This window comes from Hibiscus syriacus, unplaced genomic scaffold (assembly GCF_006381635.1).
Source record: "Hibiscus syriacus cultivar Baekdansim isolate YM2019G1 unplaced genomic scaffold, ASM638163v2 tig00110332_pilon, whole genome shotgun sequence".
NCBI classification, from domain to species: domain Eukaryota; kingdom Viridiplantae; phylum Streptophyta; class Magnoliopsida; order Malvales; family Malvaceae; genus Hibiscus; species Hibiscus syriacus.
In genome coordinates, this window is record NW_024062688.1 from 3,255,979 (window position 1) to 3,279,036 (window position 23,058).

Genomic DNA, 23,058 nt, shown 5'->3' on the forward strand with positions numbered 1-23,058 from the left:
TAAATTCTTATATTAATCTATATATTATATTTTACATGTAAATTTAGTTGTTGTACTTTAATTTAATTATTCATAATTCATATATGTTAGTTTAATTATTTTTAATTTTTGAACGAATCAAGCTACTTTAGCAGTATTATCATTTGTAAGTACGACTAATAAAAAATATTTTTTATTTTTGTATTTATATAATTTTAAAATTCAAATTAATTAAATAATAATAATAATTAAATCTATTAAATGATATTTCATTAATGATCTATATACCAACATAAATTATGAATTTAGTTTATTTTTTAATTTGATGTTTAAACAAATCCGTTAATTTCAATGAAAAAGCTTTGTTATGGTTCAAGGGATCGAAATGTTTTTTTTCCCACCGCCGGCAATTTGATGATCCCGCGTTTACATATAATCAGAATTTCGCAACACAAATTTCACTCTTATAAAAAGAGATTAAAAAAACTGCGTTAAGGTCATTAAATAAAAATGACCAAAAACACGTATAGGATCATCTAATATAATGGATTTACCACAACTTTCTGTACTTGTTAAAATAAATTATTTATTATATCAAATAAATATAATTATTTATTTTTATATTTGATAAATATAATTATTCTGTGTACACAATATTAAAATGTGAAATAATACTATTTCGATTTTGTAAAAATTAAATCAAATTAAAATTTGATGTATAGAATTGCACTTAATCAAAGCTTATATATAACACGTTACATATTCGATCGAACTTGGTGTAATCTTAATATTTATCACTCTAAATATACCGCAGAATGAAAAAAAAAAAACCGATAGCTGAAATGGAACTTTCAAATAAATATAATTATTTATTTTTATATTTGATAAATATAATTATTCTGTGTACTCAATATTAAAATGTGAAATAATACTATTTCGATTTTGTAAAAATTAAATCAAATTAAAATTTGATGTATAGAATTGCACTTAATCAAAGCTTATATATGACACGTTACATATTCGATCGAACTTGGTGTAATCTTAATATTTATCACTCTAAATATACCGCAGAATGAAGAAAAAAAATACCGATAGCTGAAATGGAACTGCAAACAAGGCTCCGAGTAAGAGTTTCCAAACATCATAAAATCTCCCATCACCTTCGACCAATGTCTCAAAATCATCAAACAACAAAATGGAACTGACTGAAGAGGAATGGAGAAACCAAACGCCAAAGTGAAGATCTAATACGAGTGTACGAGAAATCGACCGGAAATTAGAAATGGGCAAAACGTGTGAATTAGAACCGGATGACGTCCTGGAGGCAATCGTAAAAGTGAGAAATCTTAATCTTTTCCTTGCCAGAGAAGATTGCCTCTGCAGCTCCACCTTGCTCTCCTTGAGCAGCCATTTCAATCAACATATAAAGCTTTTTGATAGGCATCTAAAAAAAAAGGAGAAAACAGGTAACAGTTAGTACGATAATAGCAAATTTCTGTTGCTTTCTTGAGTACATTTTATAGCTCAAAACATTGCCTAGACCAAGATATCTGCGAGGGAAGAATGAGAACTAGCTTAGGTCGAATGTTGGAAGCACGATCAAACATCAATACGGAAGGCATCGAGGAAATTCATAATGGAGATTCATCAAAAGCTCAAAGATGTAGAAATAATCACAACTTGACACTCGATAGATCGTTCCACACATTAATTCATTCACCCACATCGTCCCCTTATCTCAATACTCATCCCACTCCACAAACACTTCGAACATGCAGACATGCACAAAGAGACATTCAGATGTATGCTAATACACATGAAGAGGAGAGTACATGGAACGATGTGCCTATGAATCAAAATGAGGCAGACTGTTTAAAACAGACACCTAGGCAATTCACTCGAGTAAATATGCAAAACGAACACCCACTAGACAGATAAATCATGCTTGCTTAATAAAGGTAAAACCCGAGACGACATTCAAGGGAGGACGGGATAATGCAATCTGGAAAATGCCATAAACAGGTAAGAGCAAAGTAGCTTTGTTTAAACTCACATCATTCATGGCTTCTGCAGCTGCAGGGACATCTTCTTCAGCAAATACGTTCAGTTGTTCCAAAACCTGGGGCAGAAAAGCAGATTATATACATTTAACTCACCAATTAACTTTGTATAAGGAGTCAGCATTACCCGAAGCAAATGCACACCAACAAACCAAGGAAAGCAAAACAAAATACCATACACCTAAATGACTTAAAAGAAGAAAAGAGGGAAACATTATTACCTTCTTTGCATCAGCTGTCTTCAATGTAGGAAGATGGTACGTGACAGAGAAAGCATCACACAAGCCAACTGAATCTAAGAAGTTCACCTCACTAGTTGTCCCAAACACCAGAAGTTTTTTACCCTGAAAAAAAATAAGAAAGAAGGATTTACACATCTAAACAACAATAAACTTAATTCAGATTAAAACAAGATTCTCAATTTACTTGTTCGGAATCTTCTTTCGTTAACATATGAACCAAATTGCATCTTTTACAATGTTTAACTAGAAAGCAGCATGAGACTTATTAATTGAGAGAGTGGATATTATTCTCCTGGTCCAATTCTTTTTTTTTTAATTAAAATAAAATGGAATATATATATATATATATCCCAAATAAATATTTGGATTTTGGAGTATTTGATCACAACAAAATACAGAGAGATAAAGGACCAAAGAGAAACCTTAGGAGGAAGACGTTTGAGGAGGACCAACAATGTCTGAGAAATTAAATTTGAAAAACGGGGGCCAATAGCAACATACTCCAGTAGCCTGCAACAATAGTTAACCCATTATTGCTTTCAACATGGCACATTTAGCATAAGTTTCTCATTTCCCTACCTTTCGATGTCATCAAGGATGATGATGCTCAAGGGTGACTTGTATGCATCCTCAAATACCTGCCAAAGTACACCAAATTCAAAAGTTTCCGACATTTTTCTGATGTAAATTATCCTAGTTTGATGTATGATGCACAAATATTTGTAGCCATCAATTTTCAAATGAAAATCAGAATATCTTGCATATGTAAAGAGCTTAGACAAAAGCAATGTTCCAGTTTACACCAGTGATTTGTTCAGATAAAAGTATTGACATCGTCCAGATTTCAGGATATTGGCACTACAAACCTTGACAATATGAGCACATTTTGTACTCTCATGAAGGCCAATCATCGTTTCAGCTGAGACCTATAAATAATAAAAACAAAAATCTTAACAGCAAATGGAAGGTTGCAATACATCCATACATGCAACAGGTCACGAGCTTACTATCTTGACATATGGAAAATCACTGTCAATGCCAACAGTAGCTGCCAATGCTGTTTTGCCACTGTACAATTCAACTTAGGTTCAATTACAGTTGAGCTAAAAGATTGTCAAAAAAAAAAAAAAGTAATTCCTGCTACCTACCTCCCACTTGACCCTTCTAGAAGACAAGTAACAAGAGGGCTTCCTTTGCTTACTTTGACCTGCTCTACCAGTAGCATGGCTCTCTGATAAATATGCTTATGCCGATCACCACAATCCACCATGCCATTAAGTCTAAAATGAGAAATAATTCAGGCAAAGTTACTCAAACAAAAGATACAAGTCATTATGCAGGATAACATTTTAAAACAGGACTTTTAAGTTCCCAAAAGCCAACTCAAGGTTTAAGATAAACATTCATATTTTCCAAAGCCAACCCAAAAACAATTATCTTTAACCAAGGCAACTAAGAAAATAGAACTAGGATGCAACAAAAAACTAACAGATGGCTGAATGCAGAACCTAGGAAATTACATTGATGCTCACAGCTTGCATTTTTGTTTAGGCAGTGTTCTAAAATTATTAAAAACTACAAAAATTTAGGACATGAAGAAACATTGACCAATTAACCTACAACTAGAACATAAGAATGATGAGAATTTTAGCAGAATGGAATCAACATATTGTAATCAAAGAACTGAAAAATGTACTAATTTGAACCCAAGAAAATGACCTGCATCTTTCAAGGTCATCAGTTGACGCTCCAAATGCAGGAACAATTTCATGGAGTGCATTGAGAAAATCTTCCATTGTAACTTTAATGTTCTCTTCATCCACTGGCTTGGTAAGATCGTCCATACTTACTTGTCTATTCAAAGCAAAAGACACTGCACTTTTCACAACACCTTCAAGCTCTGCTCCACTATAATTCTTTGTACGAGCAGCTGAAAACAAAAGAAGTAACTAGAAACTTGTAAGGCCTTCCCAAATGCTGGATACAGCTCAAGGTCATTGTCAACACAATGTGAATATGCTTTTGAAAAACAACGTGCAAAGGCAGGTACATTAAGAAGATATTAATGAAAAAGATTGTACTACCAAGTTTAATCATCCAGAGGACCCTGGAGAAATGGAGAATATCTCACAGTATTGAGAACAAAACTAAATAAAAGGAAAAGACAACTTTAAATACAATCATCATCATCTGTCAGCCAGTTCATCTTTCGGAGCAGATGGAGAGTGGAATAAATAAACTACACTTTTACTTTAATAGCTAACAATTTCACAGTAGAAAAGAACATAAATCCCAGAATCTTACTAATAAACATACCAAGTTCTTGAAGGTTAACATCAGGTGCAAGAAAAGAGTTCTCTTTCATCTTGTTTGTGTGGATCTGAAGAATCTGAAAACGACCATTTTCATCCGGAAGACTTATCTCAATTTGAACCTCCAAACGCCCTGGCCTGCAGAAGAAAAGAATTCAAATATGTAACTAAGATCAAGACATTTCATACAGTAATCAAACTAATCATTCATCAACAAAGTGAAAACCCCACGAAGCTCACAAAAGTACAAATAAATGTTCTATAGCTCAACATGCTGACAACTTATTGCACGTTTATTCCAGATCCTAAGTGCAACTCTTAATCATAGGCCATCAAATTCTCTATAAAAACCAAGATTTTGCTGTAACTTTAGCACAAATTTGGAGATTTTAAAGTCCACAATCCACAACAATAAAATGCATCAAAATTTTGTTTCTAGTTAATGGTTGTTAATCAAGCTTCTTACTGTAGCAGGTGAACTAATGTGACAAAGAAGTAGGCAAATAAATCAGTTTGCCTGGTGTGTGTATGCGTATAGGAGAGAGAGAGAGAGGAAGGAAGGAAGGAAGTAATGGAGGAGGGAAGGAGCAACCTCAGAAGGGCCTCATCAAGTAAATCCTTCTGTTGGTCATTCCAATAAGCAAAACATTGTTTAGAGACTCCACACCATCAATCTGAAAGTAAATGAACCCTTAGTTAAAATATTCATATTATTAAGACATGTCGGCCGCGAGAACCCAAGAAAAGTGCATGAGACAAACAATACTGATTGTTAAGACACAGGTATTGTAGAACTAATCAGCGACCTTGGTAAGAAGCTGGTTCACAATGCTGTCATGAACTCCAGTACCATCTCTAGTTGAGCCTCTTGACTGAAAAATCAAAACAGTCACAAATTATAACATGAAGAAAGTTCAACAATACAACTAAATAACCTTACATCAACTGTCTGGATCCTCAATAACATTGGATCTTTCAATGATTTGGCACACATCCAAAGGGTATATCATGCGGCCACATAAAATATTCCTTCATGTGTTAAGAAATAATCTGGTATTTAACTAGAAATAACTTTTTTTATGAAGATTCCCCAGGTTTTGTTAGCATCTAACAACATGCATATAAATATGGAAGCATACTCGATCTACATCAAAGAGTGATGTAGGACTTAAATAATATCCAACTCTTTGCCACAATTTTATTATCCACACTGCATACGGAAAGTTATGACATGGAGGAAATTAGAAACATCACATAAAATTAAGTAAAATTACTATTGGTCTAGGGGAGGCTTAGATGTAATATACAGCAGTCTTGTACCTTACAAATGGCATCAATCTCATCAAAAATTATGACATGCAAATCACTGTCATCACCTGAAAAGTCAAAAGAGATGATGTTTCACTATAAAATTAAAAGTGTAGCCCAAAAAATAAAAACCAGCAAGCACATATCTCTTACCGCGAGTCCTTTGGTCATTCTCAGCATCTGCGAATAGGTCTCTAACGTTCTTCTCAGTTTCACCAACAAATTTGCTCAGGACTTCAGGCCCATTAACAATCTAAGTAGATACAGCAAGTAAATTACAGAAATTATGTCAATTACTGTATCAAGTAATATTCACAATATAGGCAAACATAGTAGTTAATCAAGTCAAATGCAGCTCCCTGAAACATGAAGGTAAGTAAGCAGATTCAAAATAAGGCAAGAAGGCACTATAAAGCAGACTTTTCTAAACGGAAGAAGTTACACACTCACGTAAAAAAAAAGCAACAGAATCATGTAGAAGGCAGAAACTACATGATGAACAACAACATGCAAGCATGGTGAAGGACACAGTTCGCACGTGTGCTAAAAGTTCAATCAACATTGTATCCTTAAGCATCAATCCAAAACGCTATTGACACTAGACAAGCATGGGATACACATCTTAAAAAATAATGTCTCTAATTATCTACAGGAAACCTATTACAAGTAATTCAAGGTCATACATATTGAGATGAAGCATAGAGAAATGCATCAATTTCATTCCAACTGAACCATGAATAATCAGAATTATGATCAAAGAATGCTGGGCTCAAAATGATAAAATCATGTTAACTAAAATGGTGGCAAACTCCAAACCTTAGGTTCCTTTCCATTCAGCATCTTTCCAATTTGACGAGCCATGAGAGTTTTTCCAGTACCAGGAGGTCCATAAAGTAGCATGCCTTTAACATGCTTAATCCCCAACCTGGAACCTCAAGCATTCTCGTCAGAACAAATAAATAGATTGTTATATATAAATATTAAATAGTATGCTTAGAAGAAAAAGTTATCTTACTTGCTAGTCACGTGAGGAGGAAAGACACGAGAGGCAAAAGCTCTTCTAAATATATCAGCAAACTCTGCACCTAAACCACCAATACCAAGTGATTGTAGATTAAACTCCTTGTGCTTAAATATATTACTACTAGCAGCTTCACGTTGATTGACAACCTGCATCGCAAAACATAATTCAGTGAGCCACTAAAGCTAGTCAAATCAAGTTGATAAAATCTAGGTAACTTGAAAACGGGGTGAGTTTTGGACACAAGTATGTGTTTGACATGGGCATGCTCAATCTTTTCTATGTTTGTTCATATGTTTAGAGGATCATACCCTCATGCCTATACCCAAATGTGTTGAACAAAAGTGTTATATATAAGTACTTTAAAGAAAATAAAGAATCAGAGCATTAAATTACAATTTTGAAATGTAAATGTAATAGAAATCTTATCTCTCTGAATGACAGTGACATCCACAGGTCAAATATGCTATTAAGAAGAAATTAAAAAAAAAACTAATAACAAATTAATATATAACCTTTATCCCGCTTGAATTTTGAGCGTCAAAGATAAAGTAGGTATCATCAGAAATCATCCCCCTTTCAGGAGCACCAGATGTTTCTTGCCCCACCAGCTGAGCTTCACTGATTGTGAAAATATAGTTATTACCATGATACTCAAATGTTATTTTTTGCCCCACAGTCATAACCTGTAAAAAAGAAACAGTATTCCATGACTTCAAAACAAGTCATTCAATCGTTCGTCAATAGACAGAAAGAATCTATTATACACATGTGCCTGCATGATGAAAGAGAGGAAGTAGCAAACAAACCTTTTACCTGACATATGACAAAAATCAGATGAGTAATGTCATCAAGCAAATTATTTTCCAAGAAAGAATTGATAACACCGTAAGAGAAGAAAAAAGAACTGACATATGCATTTGAAAAAGAAATCTCCAACAATCTTTTTGTTCTAAAACAGAAAATTAAGGAAAAGATAAATAATTTTAGCCAATCCAAGCCAAAAATATAGACAACAAAGCAACCACAAGATTAAATCAAGCATTTAAGACAGGCAAATGGCACATAGCCATACCTGATTGATAAATCTCTTTCTAAGCTGATTAGCCAGAAGAACAGCATCCACCTACAAAAATAATAAGCAGCATTAAAACCTAGCGCCATCCATACAAGAGACATATTATCATCTTAGACAACAAACATATCATATACTGCATTAATATCTACCTGCTCATTTTTAGTACCTTTCTTCACAAATTCCAACTCAACCCTAAGTAAAGCAAGGTTAGAATCTTGAGGAGGAATAAATCTGCATGTTGAGGGGAAAAACAATTAGTGACAAGATATTGTTTGTACATCAAATTTCGAAAGCTTAGGTTAACTAACCTGCTCACTGAGACATTGTCACCATTAGAAACTTTAGCAAGCCGGCGATGGATAACATTGAGGGCAATATATCCATTTCGTATGCTTTCATGAGAAGTATTAATGGGTTAAGGTTAGGCCAAAAGGTTAAAACCAAAAAATTTCATAGGAAAAAAAATTCGCAGTTCAAATACAAAGAACAACAACAATTAAAACTAAAAAAATAAGATTACAGGTACTAATATTCGATTTCTTTTAGTAATAAAGGGGGAAACAATTTATTAAGAAATTCATAATCTAATAAACTGAAACAATTAACAAATTTGCATCTCCTAAAATCATCAAATACAATAAACATTAACTAACTTTATGAATCTACATTCCATAATTTCATGAAAATGTGCATAGCAAAAAAAAATTGCAGTATAAATTATCCTAGTCAATCAATAATATATGAACAATTCGACAAAGAATCGTGTAAAAATGCGGTTAAAACTGCAAATAAAGCAAAAAAAAAAAAAGATCAAAAAAGGATATGAGACAGAAAGAACGAATGTATCGCCGATGTTAGCAAGGAAGAGTCTGGAGCCAGGGACGGCGAAGCTTTGAAGATCGGAGGGCGAGCAATATGCAAGATTAGTCAAGGCGAGATCTGTAGACGGTGTGCTGGTGACAACCATTTGTGCAACCGTAGAGGATTGCGATTCGAACCGGCCCGCCATTACTTTCGTTTGCTTTTCTCGTTTAAGATCCGTTGAAGAATTAGAGTTTATTGGTAGAGATAAAAAGAAGAAATGAAAAAGTACGATCGAAATGAAGGATTTTAAATGCCACGGAAAAAATTATAAAGGAGAAATTGGGTCTCGCGCGGGGTACAAATATAACTGGAACATATGGCTTGAAACAAGGGAAAACTACATCTAACGTCCCTTAATTATAGGTTTAATACCAAACAGTCACTTTTTAAAAAATTTACAAACTGGTCACTTAATTACAAAAGATCACTTTGTAGTTAGATATTAGATAAAATAGCAATGTTAGCCTAATATAAGAATAGTTTCAGTCCTTAAAAAATGCAATCATCAATTTAATCCTAATTAGAAATACTTAAATAAATTAGACCTTTTATATTTACAAATTCTATTGTTTTAATCTTTGTTCTTCTAAATTATTATTTTTTAAATATTATATTATATCTGTATTATTTATTTGATATAATAATAATTTAATAGTATCTTATTTTTGTTTTATGACAAAATATAGTTATCTAACTTTGGTCGGATAGCTGGCATGGTTTGACGGCATCACAAAAAAAACATTAAATTGATTTTTTTTCTAAATATAGAAGGTTAAACTATTGAATTATGATAAAATAAATAAATTTTAAGGAATAAAAATAGTATTATATCAGGACACTTTAAACGTTAATCTTAATTTTAACGTCAAAAATGATATTTATATAATATTTTAATTGAATACTTTATTTGTAAACTTTGAAAATTGACATATTTATTATTAAATTTATAATTAAGTGATATCGGGTGAATTTACCAGAAAGAATTGCTTGATTGATCCAGACAAGCCAGATCAACTTATTTGTACAAAGGTGAAACCAGATTATTTTATTGGTACTTTAAACACACGACATGATATAATTGGTAATAATACTATTAAGTTTTGAATATAAACGTTAAAATAAATATAAAAAATAAACGAATAAAGTGATTTCAGTGTTTATTGCTCCCTAAAACTTTAAATCTTTTAATTTTATCCTCAAACTATGATGCTCATTCTAAATTGGTCCAAATTTTTTGAAGATTCCAATTTCATCCTAAACTATACATGTATACTAATAACATCTCTTGGCAATAAAATTGTTAGGCCAAGTTATATTATTATATGTTTGAAAAAAACTAGGTTAAATTATGGTTGAAACTTATTACGTATTTGAATGAATTTTGGGATAAAATTAGAATATTCAAAAGTTTGGGGACTAATTTAGAAAGAGGGTCAAAGTTTAAGGATGAAATTAGAACGTTCAAAATTTTAAGGAATAATTTAGAATGAGTCATAGTTTTAGGATGAAACTGGAATTTCAAAAGTTTAAGGACCAATTTAAAATGAGAGTTATAGTTTGGGGAAATATGATGCAATTAACTCATAAATAAATATAAAAATAACATTTTTTTTTGTTTCTTACTTGAATAAATTACTTAATAAAGAAGATAGTAATGTTGAGAATATAAGCAAGATGGTCAATGAGATTGTTTCTAACTTGATAATATCTTGGGAGTTAAGACAGTGATGCTGAATTACTAATTTGACATGCCTCTAGTTAATTGACTTGTGAAATTTCTTTCAAGGTGAATGTTTTTTTAAATCTATTCTTTCAATATAACAAAGAACAAAGAAAAAGAATAGTTTCAAAATGGAAATGTGGATTTTTTTTTTATTACCAAGACACCTATTGAAATAACCTTTCTAGCTATATTTTCGACTATTCGGCTTATTTTATATATTAGATCGAGTTTTTTAAAATTAAAAGAATTAGATTTGGATTGTATTAAACCCTTCTTGAAATGAAAGGCTTTTTTTATATATATAAAGGATCCAAACCAACGTCAAAGGACAAGTTGAACATAACTAAAACAATGAGTTATTGACTACCCTCGCAGTGATATATGGAGTTTATCGCTTCCGAAAAACATGAATTTCATGAAGAAAGAACAAAGAAAATTAACATTTATAATAGCAAGTCCAAGTTTTGTTCAATCAAAGTTCAAGTAAATAGTACCAAAATGATCAAACAAAAGGAGCTTAAGGGAAAATTTGTTTCGATTAGATACAAAATTGTCAACCTTTAGATAAGTCGGTTACACAAATAACCAAACCAGAAAATGGATCAGTAGATCAAACTATTGACGGTTCAGAGCCAAGGGAGGTAGAAGCAGGGGACATTGGTTCAACCGATTGGAAACCTCTAAATGATGGCATTGAAGATGAGAACCCAACAAACAACCTTGATATCACTTCCACCATGTTAAGACCACCCATGTTTTCTTCTTTCATCAACATCAAAAGTTTGAAACTGTCTGAAAATTTGAAGAGGAACTGAATACAGATGAAACCAAGAGAAAGAAAACTTGAAAAAAGTGAGTCAAAGGGACAGAGAGAGTGAAAGAAGGAATCTTGAATGAGAAAAACGAAGAATCAAATAAGGAAAGGAGAAAACAAAAGAATAAGAGATTGTAGACAAAACGGTGTCAAATTTAACAGGTCATGTTAGTTTTATGTCACCCACAATAACAACCGTTAACATCGAGCGATCAATTTGTAACAAACGATGACGTTAGTGACTTTTAAAATATCAATGATGAAAACAAATACTTAATTAAACATTAGTGATCATTTGCGTAGTTTACCCATATTAATGATTTCACTTCACACCTGGATTTTCTGTAATATAACAATCGCTATTTGAATTCATGTTCAGATTCAAAATTCATAGAAAGATTAAAAGTGAACTCGTTAAATTTGTCAATGACGAACCCAAAATGCTTAGAGAGAATTCTGCTCCCAACACTGATTTATTCTCTTCACGACAAAAGAGAAAAATTTAAAAATATAAGTTTAATTCCTAGGGGTTCTATTTTAAAAATTAACATAAGTTAAAAAATTTCTCAGAGTCTAATCGAGTTTATAAAATTACAAGTCAATTGTGTTGAAATTTTTAACGTTGACTTGAAAAATGAGAATTTTTCGAGTTGGAGTCGAGTTTTGCTTACCCCTACATCACACAGCCAATTTCGTTGGATTAATTCAGTTATTCTGAGTTTTGAGAATAAAACTTTGTTTGCAAGAAAGCCTTAAAAGAAAAGTTTTAGTATAAAGAAGTTGTAAGCTTTACAAGCCTTTGAACTGAAATAAAGAAGCTAGAGGTTTCACATAACCCTATGTTTTCTAGGGTTCCAACTTCTTTCACTCCCTTTTAAGTCATACTTGTGCTGATTTACTGCTGCATTTCTCCCTAAACCACATCAATTTCTTTGCTTTCTTCCGGACATTCATCATAAATAGGATCTAATAGATCATACTCTTGCTCTTCCACATTCATCTTCCCAAATAAATCAACAACTTAATATTAATTTCAGACTTGTTTAATTTATGGTTGTGCATCAATCTCTCCTGTAATCTACCTCGTACTGCACAATTTGTGGGTCCTGCATCATGAAAGGAGTATTCATCCTCATCAAAACCAGATTTATCAGCAAGACCATCTTGCAGTATGTCAAACTGGCTTTTGTTAGCTTCCAGATGATCACAGCCAAGCATAAACTGCACACGACAATTCTTCAGCAATCCTTCAATTGCATGTTATATTGCAGTCAATTCCTCATCCAACCATGGCTTAATAGAAAACTCTTATATAAAACCTAGGATCTAATTAGACTCTAACGCCTATAGGAAAAGTTGGTAACTGGAGGTTTTATATAACCTCCGTTTTCTATGGTTCCAACTTATTTTGCACTTAGTTTTAAAAAGCGCGCGTATGGAGCTATGCGCATGTGGGCGCAGAACAAAAAGCCTATGGAGGCGCCTTCCTTTTCCTTTTGCACTTATCCATGTTTTTTGCTCCTTTTTTTTTCTATATTTAGTTGAACCCTCATACTTCTATGGCTGTACATTGCAGCTGACATTGAACAAGGTTCTTTTGCTGGGCTCACCTACACAAACAATTATTGGAAGGCCTATACTCCCAGATGCAGCTGTTCATGCTCTTGTTGAGTAGCATGTAAGCTCCACTCTGATATTTTTTTCATTCTGAAGTGCATATTGCATTTTTAGTGACATAATATTACCTAAATTGCAAAAGAAAAGCTACCCTTATCCCAAGAAAGACATCTTCCCCGTTTTAAGCAACGGGGTTAAGCAAGCGATGAAATCGTACCACATTTCCACAGTTCCATTATACTTCATGGATCATTTGTTTTTATAAACAGTGAACATTAAATGAAAACATGCTACAAACAATGACTGCTAGAGCATGCATTTGTTGTTTATCATTATCGACTCTTTAGGTTGTTCCCCTAAATTTTTATATATCCTTATTTTCTTCTGTAAGGCATTGATGCTAAGGTGATTATTTTTAAGAAAAAGAGAAGGAAGAATTACCGCCGAACCAAAGGACATCGCCAGGTTTGTCAAGGACCATTTATCTAAACAATTTTAGTTTGTTTGACCTGACTTTGTAACAGTACTTCTTGATTGTTGTCATATTTTTAGGAACTGACTAAGTTGTGAATAACGGATATACAAGGAATTGAAAAACCAGAAATCATAACTGATGGGAAGCCATTAAAAGCAGCTGTTAAGAAGGCAGAGAAGGTTGCTACTACTGCTCAAAGAGAGATTCTCCCCATGGCTGTTAAGAAGCCATTAAAATCCAGATTTTTTATATTTTATAAATTTTAATTTCCATAATATTGTTAAATATTTGAGAAAAAATTATATGGTTTAATGTATGGTTTTGATCCGTAAAGTATACATTCTTTTATTAGAAGTGCCGCACAATACATGATGATAAATGTCATGTGTAAACATTTTTTAACTGCATTGGTAACACTATAGACTAATTTAAAAAATATGATAACATTACATCTCAATCTCATCAACTATCGATAGATTAATGCAGAAAGTGCAAACTTAAAAAGTTATATTAAAAAGTTTAGGGCCGTGTAGTTATAAAATTGTAAAAGATACGAAATTAGATAATTAATAGAAAATATAAAAAAATCTAAAATATAAGAGAATTTAAAAGTTTAGGGCATGCGACCGCACACATGGTCCATCCGTGATTGGTAGTGCCGAATGAGTTAGAAGGTTTCTTAAACTGTGATACGCAATAATTGGATGGAAACAAACTTGCTGAATGGCATGTACTGTGTAGCAGCTGAAGCTGACTGGAATGTGTTATTCGGGACCATCATTTCGTTGTTAGATGAAATTGAATAAGTTTGTCTTTGATCCTAAGAGTGTAGAACGTGAGACGATAATGTAACGAAGCAAGAGACTGACTCGAGATGTTTGTCGGAATTTATCATTGGCAGCCGCAACACGACTGTGGCATCAAGTGGATGATCGGAAACTGGTTAAGCGGCAGCCACCAGCTTTGGGCTTGGCTAGCTAGTTGCGATGATGGGTGAGGTCGTGTAATAGTGGAATCAGGTAGTGTGGAGGCCAGGCCATACGAATGTTGCAGGATATTTCAACATGGAGAAGGCAGTTCAAGGTTTTGTTACACAAAACACATCTCTTAGATCAATCGTGGGTATTTATCTTTATGCATGTGCGTGGGCTTGGCTGATAGTTTAGCCAAGCTTTTCTGCCAACTTTCGGATGCTTCCAATGATTTAACAATTAGTGACCGGAATAATATCAGCAACTAAGTAGAAAAAAATTATTGGGTGGCCAAAATAAAAGTAATAATAGTTGAATGACCGTTGTGGTAAATTACCAAAGTAGTCTTGAGTGCCTCCAAACCCCAAGGTTTAAAGAAACCAAAAGTTCCAAATTTGGTCCGTTTCCGACGCCGCTTTTGGAGAAAGCAAGAAGAAAATGATACCTGAGCAATGGGCTTCTCCTTGTGGAAATCAATGCACTCACAAATACGCTGCTCTCACCCAGATTCCCTGTATTACTTCTATTTTCCTAAAATTCTTTCTAATTTTTTAATAATTTGATAGATCTTAGCATTCTGTGTGTTCTTTATATTTGATTGCATTTGAAGCTTCTTCCTTAAAGATCAAGGTTCCATTTAATTAGTTGTTTTTGTGTGGATCTTGCTGTTATATTCCTTTATTTGTACGGATTGAGGGGGATTTCTCCAAATGTTTTTGAACGGATACTCCACGTCTGTTGCAAGTTTTGGTTGTTGATTTATGATAGCGTGAGCTATTATAAATTGGCTATCAATTTCCCACAAACTGTGCATTGTGTAACGAGGTGTTCGAATTATTTCGTTTAGTTGTTTACATGATGAATTTGGGATTTTCCTCATTTTAATTTCCCTCTATTTTTTAATTATGAGCAATGGTTGATTTAGCTGAGAAAACTATTTGTATGTCAGCAAACTATGAACGCTACTAACAATCTCAAGTTCTTGTAGGGAGAGTGTTCTGCAAAAAAGGGTGTAGTGCGGATGGAGAGACATGGGAAGAATGTAAGCAGTTTTGTATCGATTGTTGCTTTTTATTTAAAAACTGCTGTATGTTCTTCGAATCTGGATTAATCAGTGTTTTGATGTTCCTTGTGTTATATAATACACAGGTGAAACAGTATATCTTTTAAAGCTGATTATATCTTTCTTTTTACGATTATGTGCGTTTAAGGTTTATCGGAATGTGATGAGATATGCTATAAGGATCCTGTGTTGAAGGACCAGAAATGGAGTGCTTACATGGATCGCTCCCCTGGAGCTACCAATTACTCTCAGGTACTTAATCTTATACCCATTTTTTATCTCATTTTCTCACCTGTAATGACCCTAGAATTTTTTCATGGCTGATTTGGTAGAATTGCTGCTTACTTGGTATGAGCTGCTTTTTATGTTTTTAATTTTTGAAAGAATGAACCTATGAAAGTCTGCTATATATCAAATTTAGTCAACTTCTCTTCTCGTTAGAAATCTAGTGCTGCACTGTAGGAGAAGTTTTTAGTACTTTTGAGTTCGGTGTTCACTTCAGTTATTTAGAGTTGATTATTTACACTGGTTTGCAGTTGCTGTTTAGTGTTAGGTTGACTCACGACGAACCTAGTCTTTTTGTGTATCAAAGGTGAGAAAATTTCAAGTTGACTCGATTCGAGTTGACTTCGAGTTGTAATTTCATAAACTTTACTCGAAAAAATTTCAAGTTCAAATCGAGTTGTAAAATACAACTCGAATAATTGGAATAGTAACTCTAATAACTCAAAACTTTTAGTAATTAGTGGATTGGTTTTTAAGTTTGAGTCGAGCCCCTCGAATCTATATGATATATGTATATCACATGTGAAAACAATATGAAGTATATATGTATTGTATATGGTTATAAAAACTATTTAAATTGAAATCAAATAATATCATAATAGTATATTATTTACAATTAAATTAAAACAGAAACTTGAAAATTCGACTTGACTCGACTCAACTCGAATTTTATAAACTCGACTCGAAAAAATTTCAAGTCAACTTTGAGTTCTAAAATAAGACTTGTCGGCTCGAATAATTTGAAATTTTTTACTAGACTCGATTGAATGCTCACCCCTGTTCAGAATGTTCTTGGGATTGCTATGAATCAAACAAAACCTGATACACACACATACTTTAAATTATTGTAAAAAAAAAGAAGTAAAATCCATTACAACGACATAACTTACCCAATAGTACCCCAAGGTACTGTCTCTGTGCTAGTAAAGCTAGACCCCCTAATTGTCGTGCTTCTAGACCCATTAAATGGGATATGCTTTTGCTTTTGTAAATTCATGTCGGAAAAGGTGAGCACCTTAGTCACATGGAAGCTTCTTGAGGGTTGGTTTGTTCTATTATCCTGATTATATCTTGCTAATATGTCACTTACAAAGAAATTAACGGCGGAAGTGCTGTTTGAAGAACATCAATACTCTATATGACTCGGAATGTGTTCAAACATATCGTAATTCAAAGCATAAGGATGTATGTGCAGTGCAATTGTGTAAATTATAGGAATTCGTAATTCGAATCAGTGAAATAAGCAATACTTTTGGTCAAATATTATACTATTAAATTCATCGTTGATTTTTTTTATCATACAGGAATGCTTCAATGCTTGTGTAGCTGGATGTGGTTATAAGGTTGGTCTGAGACCTCGAAATTTAAAGGGCTTATCATTTGCTTTCTTCACCTACGTTTTATCCGCAATTTCATGTTTCTTTACGCATTGCAGTTTGAAATATGTAAAGAGATAGTGGCACAAGTCAGACCAAGACCATTGCCACACAGTCCTCCTCCGTTGGTGAAACCGCCACCATCCACTACTCCTGATGAACGTGCCGAAGATGTACCAAGTACTTCAGCATAGAGGTGAAAAGATGAAAGTCCGATATAATCTTTATTCGCTGAATAGCATGCTAGGAGAAATCCATCATGTTGCTGACATGCTACTATTGATCGATAAAGTCTAGTCCGGGGCCGTTTAGGTGAAGAAACATTTTTATTTTCTTCTGTTGTTTGCCCCTCTTCAGGTGCCACCACATTTGTCCTTAGAAACATTTCTGCTAATTAGTACGGGAAGGCGATGTAAGTTCCCGGTCCTGTTAATCATGGCACATGGAAAAGATTTTTTGACATTTGATGGTCTGGGAAATTTCATATTCTGAATCTTTTTGAAATCAGTCGTTTTTCTATCACATATTGTATAGTAAGTAATTATATTTAACTAATACCATAATAAGAAATATTTATTTTTTAAATGTATAATTGAATCAAAATCAAATGTATATTTAAACTAAATTAAATATTTACGCATATATATATATCAAAACTAACAACCCAAACGAACTTGAATTTGTCGATGGATTTGTGAGTGTTACGTTCGACTTTTAAAGTTACCTAGAAAATTTTAAACAATATAAAATATGATTTCTTGGATTAAAACAATTTATATAAAAATCAGAGTTCTTTTATTTAAAAAAAAATCAGATATACAAATATATTTACAAACTAGACTTAAATATATTTTATTTCACTCAATTATTTACTATATTAGGATGATCTCATTGAGACTCCTTCGATGATGATCTTGTCCTATCATGAACCATGAAACTTGTAACATGTGCACATGAACAATATGAACGTTGAGTTTAAAAAATTCAATAGTACACATCTATTCTATTATATTTTTTTGAGGATTATAAAAACTTTCAAGCCATATATAAGCACAGAAGCATTAAATATATCATATATATTCTATAGTTAATTATCAAGGCTCAACGTCTTTCCTAAGTCTAAGGTGTATCACATCTCACAATGTCATCAATATACAGATATCATACTTACCAACGTTGCATTACTAGAAAATGTCATCAATCACTAACTGATTTATAACTTGTTAACACAGTCATTTTATTAACAATAAATAATATAATATCACCTAATATCGTATAATAATCAATAATAATAGTTGGCATCACATAACGTTGACATCTATACTCTATATTTAATATCACAAACCATCAAATATTATAAATGATATCTATACTTGGTATCACTAAATATGATGTATTAAACAACATTGACATGAGACATTAATGATCAAAGATAGGGGCGGTACCCAGTATCACTAAACAATCTTATATTATTCTACCACTCAAATAACATTATGAGTCTCAACTTCAATTGCATCCAGAACAGAGAACAAAACTTTCACAAGATTGTTTTTTGTTATCCACATCATCTAACCCAAAATCACTTAAAAACAAAAATCGAACTTCCTACTATTCGACTCAACATCACTTAAAAAGCGAAAATCGAACTCCCTATATTCGACTCAACGTTGGTACAATGAAGATTTAAGTGCCACCAAGGGAAAAGAAAAGAAGTAACATTTACACTAAATATGATGACGGAACCGTTTATCCCTCAAACAAGTAAACTGTAAAAGACAGCAAAGGGAGAATAAACATGGGACAAGGTTCATGCTTAAACCACAGTAACAGAAACAACTGATTATGTCTTTGACACAATCATACAACATGCAGCATGTTTAATCGTTCATCCATTTTCAAGGGATTCAATGCCACAGAAAAGGACTTGGAATTATTTTTCTTTAATCATCCAACATTAGGCTATACAATCATGTACAAATATACCAAATAAACTAACCTTGACTTCACCGATCCATAATTACTCGGGGCATGCTTTTTCTTCAGGTGAGAAGTGGGAAGAAACCACTACAGTACTAGCTCATCTAAATTCACCGAATCCGAGTGATTCGGTCTTTTATGTAATCAAAGAGAAAACGATAAGTCTATAATCAGATCACCGAGAAGATAATTCAGAATATACTTATATCACCTTAGATGGGAATCATAAGTATCAAAAATGGTATCAGGGACAATCAGTGGCAACTTATCGATATACATGAAAAGCCTTCTAAGATTCTCCCTCGTCACCGTGGCCATGTCAATTATGTCCCTATTGTCTGTATAAACCCAGAGATCCCCGGAATTAACTCTCTTAAGGCTATCCCGGCAGAAGGGGCAAGACTGTGACCTGGCTCGCCTGCAATTCATTGTAACAGATCGTTATTATCGTAAAAAAACAATCTATTATCGTCCAAGGGAAATAGTGAAGCAGTAAACTAACACTTTTCCACTGTTACTTGGACTTTATGCATCGGACACAGATACTTTAAGAAAAATGAAATGTTGGAGCAACATAGCTTATACACCATCATGATTTTAAAGCACCCACCATTGCAAAGTTATTACAAATAAGATATCCGATATCTTATTACAGACCATAATACATTTCAGTTGTTCAGAACTTCGAACCTTCCAGAAAAGGTGACGATCAATAAGTATTGAACAATCAGGAAAGTATATATAGAAAATTGAGAATTAAGCAAGAACGTTTACTGGATTCTTACTCCGGAACACTATCCATGTTAGATTCAACAATGCTCCCTCGTGTTTAAAGTGGAACAAAAAATCATCTTTAGAAACCTCAGACCAGTCAGCATCCCTTTACAGCTGAACTACAAACAGTGAGGTAACAGTCTCGTTGTTTTACTTATGTGTTAAAGCAATTTGCCTAACCTGAGACACCTTACTAAAGTTATGACATAACCAGTTTCAAAACCCAATGATTCCTAGATGGACAGATAAAGTTTATATCTGAAGTTTGAAAACAATTATGATGTTGAAGTCAAGAAATTAGATAGAAGACACAAGAGGCAAGAACACTCAAAAAGCATCTGGGGCCAACCGGACAACATGCATGGTTCCATCTTACATAGATGTAAAGAGAACATAATAATCACCATTCTAAATGCTGCATCATCATAAGCTTTTTAAATGATAAATTCCAAAGATTCAATTACATCATCATACTTTAAATAGCATTTCAAGCAACACATCTACCGGTCACTTGCAAATTCTATACGTTTATCCTCCATAACTTCATGGGTTCCATTCGTAAAACACATCAAGCAAGGTTATGAACGCAAAACAACAAACCTATCAATATCCTAGAGAGGCCAATTTCTATGCTATATATATTACTGGGGAGTCGGGACTGTAGTACTAACGATTCTTGGAATGTAAAAACAGAACTTTAAAGGATTTATGCACAGCTGAAAATGTAACAGAAAATCAGAAATCATAGAAAGTATATGAAGCAAAAGATAGATGGTAAAGCAGACAGGGCAGGCGAGAGGAAGAATACCACTCATGATAACACTTCAAGCACATAGCATGGTTGCAATTTGGCAACACAATTTTACTGTTAATCTCCATGCATATTCCACATTCTTCTTCTCTTTCGAAATCAACATTATTAAGCTGCCTGTAATCTTCATCGTCTCTTCTTCGGTACCTTTCCATTCGCACTGCTTTCTGTTTTTTATCTTCTGTATCAGTGACACCGCTCTGAAGTTGCAGTAAAGAGGGATAGATAACAGCTGGACATGGTACGTACGAAATCAGAAGCATTAGGATAACCCAGAAAATAAGAACTACATTCTATAAGTGAACCAGAACACAGATCGAGGAAGATACCATAGAATTCTCTTATGCTAGCTTTCCTTTCATGCGTAGACATGGTGGTAGTTCCATCCACATAAACCTGAAAAATGTGATACAATGACAAAATCAGCTAACATCCCTCATTATGATATTAGTTAAACCCAAAGTAATGAAATATAACCTTGTAAATCAGTATCCTTAACAGCCCCAATGCTCCGGCAAGGTGACAGTCAGTCCACTGTACCAAAAACAGGAAGAGGTGCGCCGCTGGACTGTACGACATTCTCATTTGAAGGCATGCACCATCATACTCTCTCGGAAGATCCGAAGCCCTGTAGTTTCCATTACACAAAGAACATTTAAGCAGAATGAGAACATATAGATGGGGTCAAAACCATATTGACACACCAACACCCACAGCTACAAAGGAAATTATACAGACTTATACAAAAGAACTAATTGCAACTTATACAAAACAATTAGCCTATATTACATGTATAGGCAAGGATGGACCGAGCAGAGCGGGTGGGGGCAGTTGGACCCTGAAAATTCCAAATTAGCCTATATTTAGATATTTTCTTTGTAGTTATAAGTTCGCTCCTAAATTTTTTAAAATTCGGCCTAAGATAAAATCATGTGTACATCTATCAGTATAGGGATGAAAAAGATGAAAAGAACATATGTGTACGTCTATGAGTATAGTGATGAAAAAGATTAAAAGAACATTAGTGACAACAGTACAATCAAATGGAACCCATTAGTCACGTGAAATCTGATGGAATAGATTTATCAAGATAACGAAAAATGCCCCACAAAACACATGCAAACTTGCAATCTTTGAAAAGATTCCTCAAAGCTCTAGCTTTGCTCTAACATCTCCAAAGAAAAAATGTTTACAAACAAAAATGGCAGTCATAATTAAGATACCCCATATCTAGTGCCTGTGTAAGGGGAAAACTGTCAGTGCAAGAAACTGACTCAACCTACTATAAACAGAAAAAATATTAAACGCATTGCTGACCAAAATAGGCTGAAAGTAAAATTCAACCTACTATGGAAAATGTTTAACACCCATATTTTTCTGAAAAAAAAACAAAGAATCAAACATGGGAGGTTGAAACTGAAGAGGAAAAACTTTGGGCTAAAGTTTTTTTAAAAAAATAAAAAATAAAAGATAATATTAGAAAGTCAAAATGGCAAGAATTTTTTTATATGTAAACAATGATAACATTTTGCTGGAGAAGTAAAATATGATTCGCAATCAGGATCAGAGAACCATTTCTTTAAACAAAAATTCAGGGGAAAAAAGCTTCAAGCTTTGTGAACAGTAACATTCATTTCAAACAGAAGCATCAACGAAAACAAGAACCCAAAACTAGATTTTTATTATGATTAAGGAAACTTACAGAGTATTGGCATGTTGGATATCAGCTTCAAGCACTTTAAGAGAGTCCTTGAAAGACTTTCTCATGGAACCTATGTACATATCTCCCCAGCAACCCCCAAAAAGCACAAATTACGATCAATAATCCCTAATTTCCTTCTCCAAACAATTTTTTTGCGATAAGTCTTTGGGGTCAGTCCCTCAGTCGGCGAAGAACAAGTTTCAGTTTTCTCTCTCTTTCGGTGGGTGGCGGTGACACTTCGCTTTCTATTCTCATATTGAATGCGAAGGGGAGAGAGAAAGAGTGATTATAAAAGTGGAGACGTGGATAATCCTTTGTCATTGAGCGTTCAAAAAATAAATTAAACTATATTTAGTATTCTAACCATCGTTTTGATATTTTTATTATTTAAATATTTAGTAATTCATCATTAAAAATTAATAAAATTATTAACGTTTTATTTTATGTGATATTTTATTTGATGTAATATTATTTTATAATGATAAAAAATAATGACATGTAACAAAAATAAACTAAAATTAAATAGAGCATGATTTTGAAGCAAAAAGTAACTAAGTGACTAAATAAAATTAAAGTAATAATTGAGGTACTAACTATATATTTTAC

The 23,058-nt window shown here is 33.2% G+C and overlaps 2 protein-coding genes and 2 pseudogenes across 3 annotated transcripts; 2 read left to right on the forward strand and 2 right to left on the reverse strand.

Moving 5' to 3' along the window:
• Positions 1–1,057: 1,057 nt before the first annotated feature.
• LOC120119418 lies at positions 1,058–9,024 on the reverse strand (annotated as a pseudogene).
• Positions 9,025–12,836: 3,812 nt separating this feature from the next.
• On the forward strand, positions 12,837–14,490 carry LOC120119266 (annotated as a pseudogene).
• A 353-nt stretch (positions 14,491–14,843) lies between these two features.
• On the forward strand, positions 14,844–17,613 carry LOC120119855. Its single transcript, XM_039139658.1, has 5 exons — positions 14,844–14,978; positions 15,453–15,506; positions 15,676–15,779; positions 17,117–17,155; positions 17,248–17,613. Exons 1-5 carry the CDS (start codon positions 14,903–14,905, stop codon positions 17,380–17,382), a joined length of 408 nt encoding a protein of 135 aa, XP_038995589.1. The 5' UTR covers positions 14,844–14,902; the 3' UTR covers positions 17,383–17,613.
• Positions 17,614–18,913: 1,300 nt separating this feature from the next.
• Positions 18,914–22,723, reverse strand: LOC120119422 (E3 ubiquitin-protein ligase AIRP2-like). 2 transcript variants are annotated; one of them, XM_039139231.1, is made up of 5 exons: positions 22,453–22,723; positions 21,228–21,378; positions 21,080–21,146; positions 20,748–20,982; positions 18,914–19,583 (listed from the first exon to the last, which is right to left on the reverse strand). In XM_039139231.1, exons 1-5 carry the CDS (start codon positions 22,530–22,532, stop codon positions 19,373–19,375), a joined length of 744 nt encoding a protein of 247 aa, XP_038995162.1. In that variant the 5' UTR covers positions 22,533–22,723; the 3' UTR covers positions 18,914–19,372. The 2 variants fall into 2 exon arrangements, with proteins under 2 accessions (XP_038995162.1, XP_038995163.1); XM_039139232.1 differs by having other exon boundaries at positions 19,490–19,583; positions 20,669–20,982.
• Between the last annotated feature and the right edge of the window lie 335 nt (positions 22,724–23,058).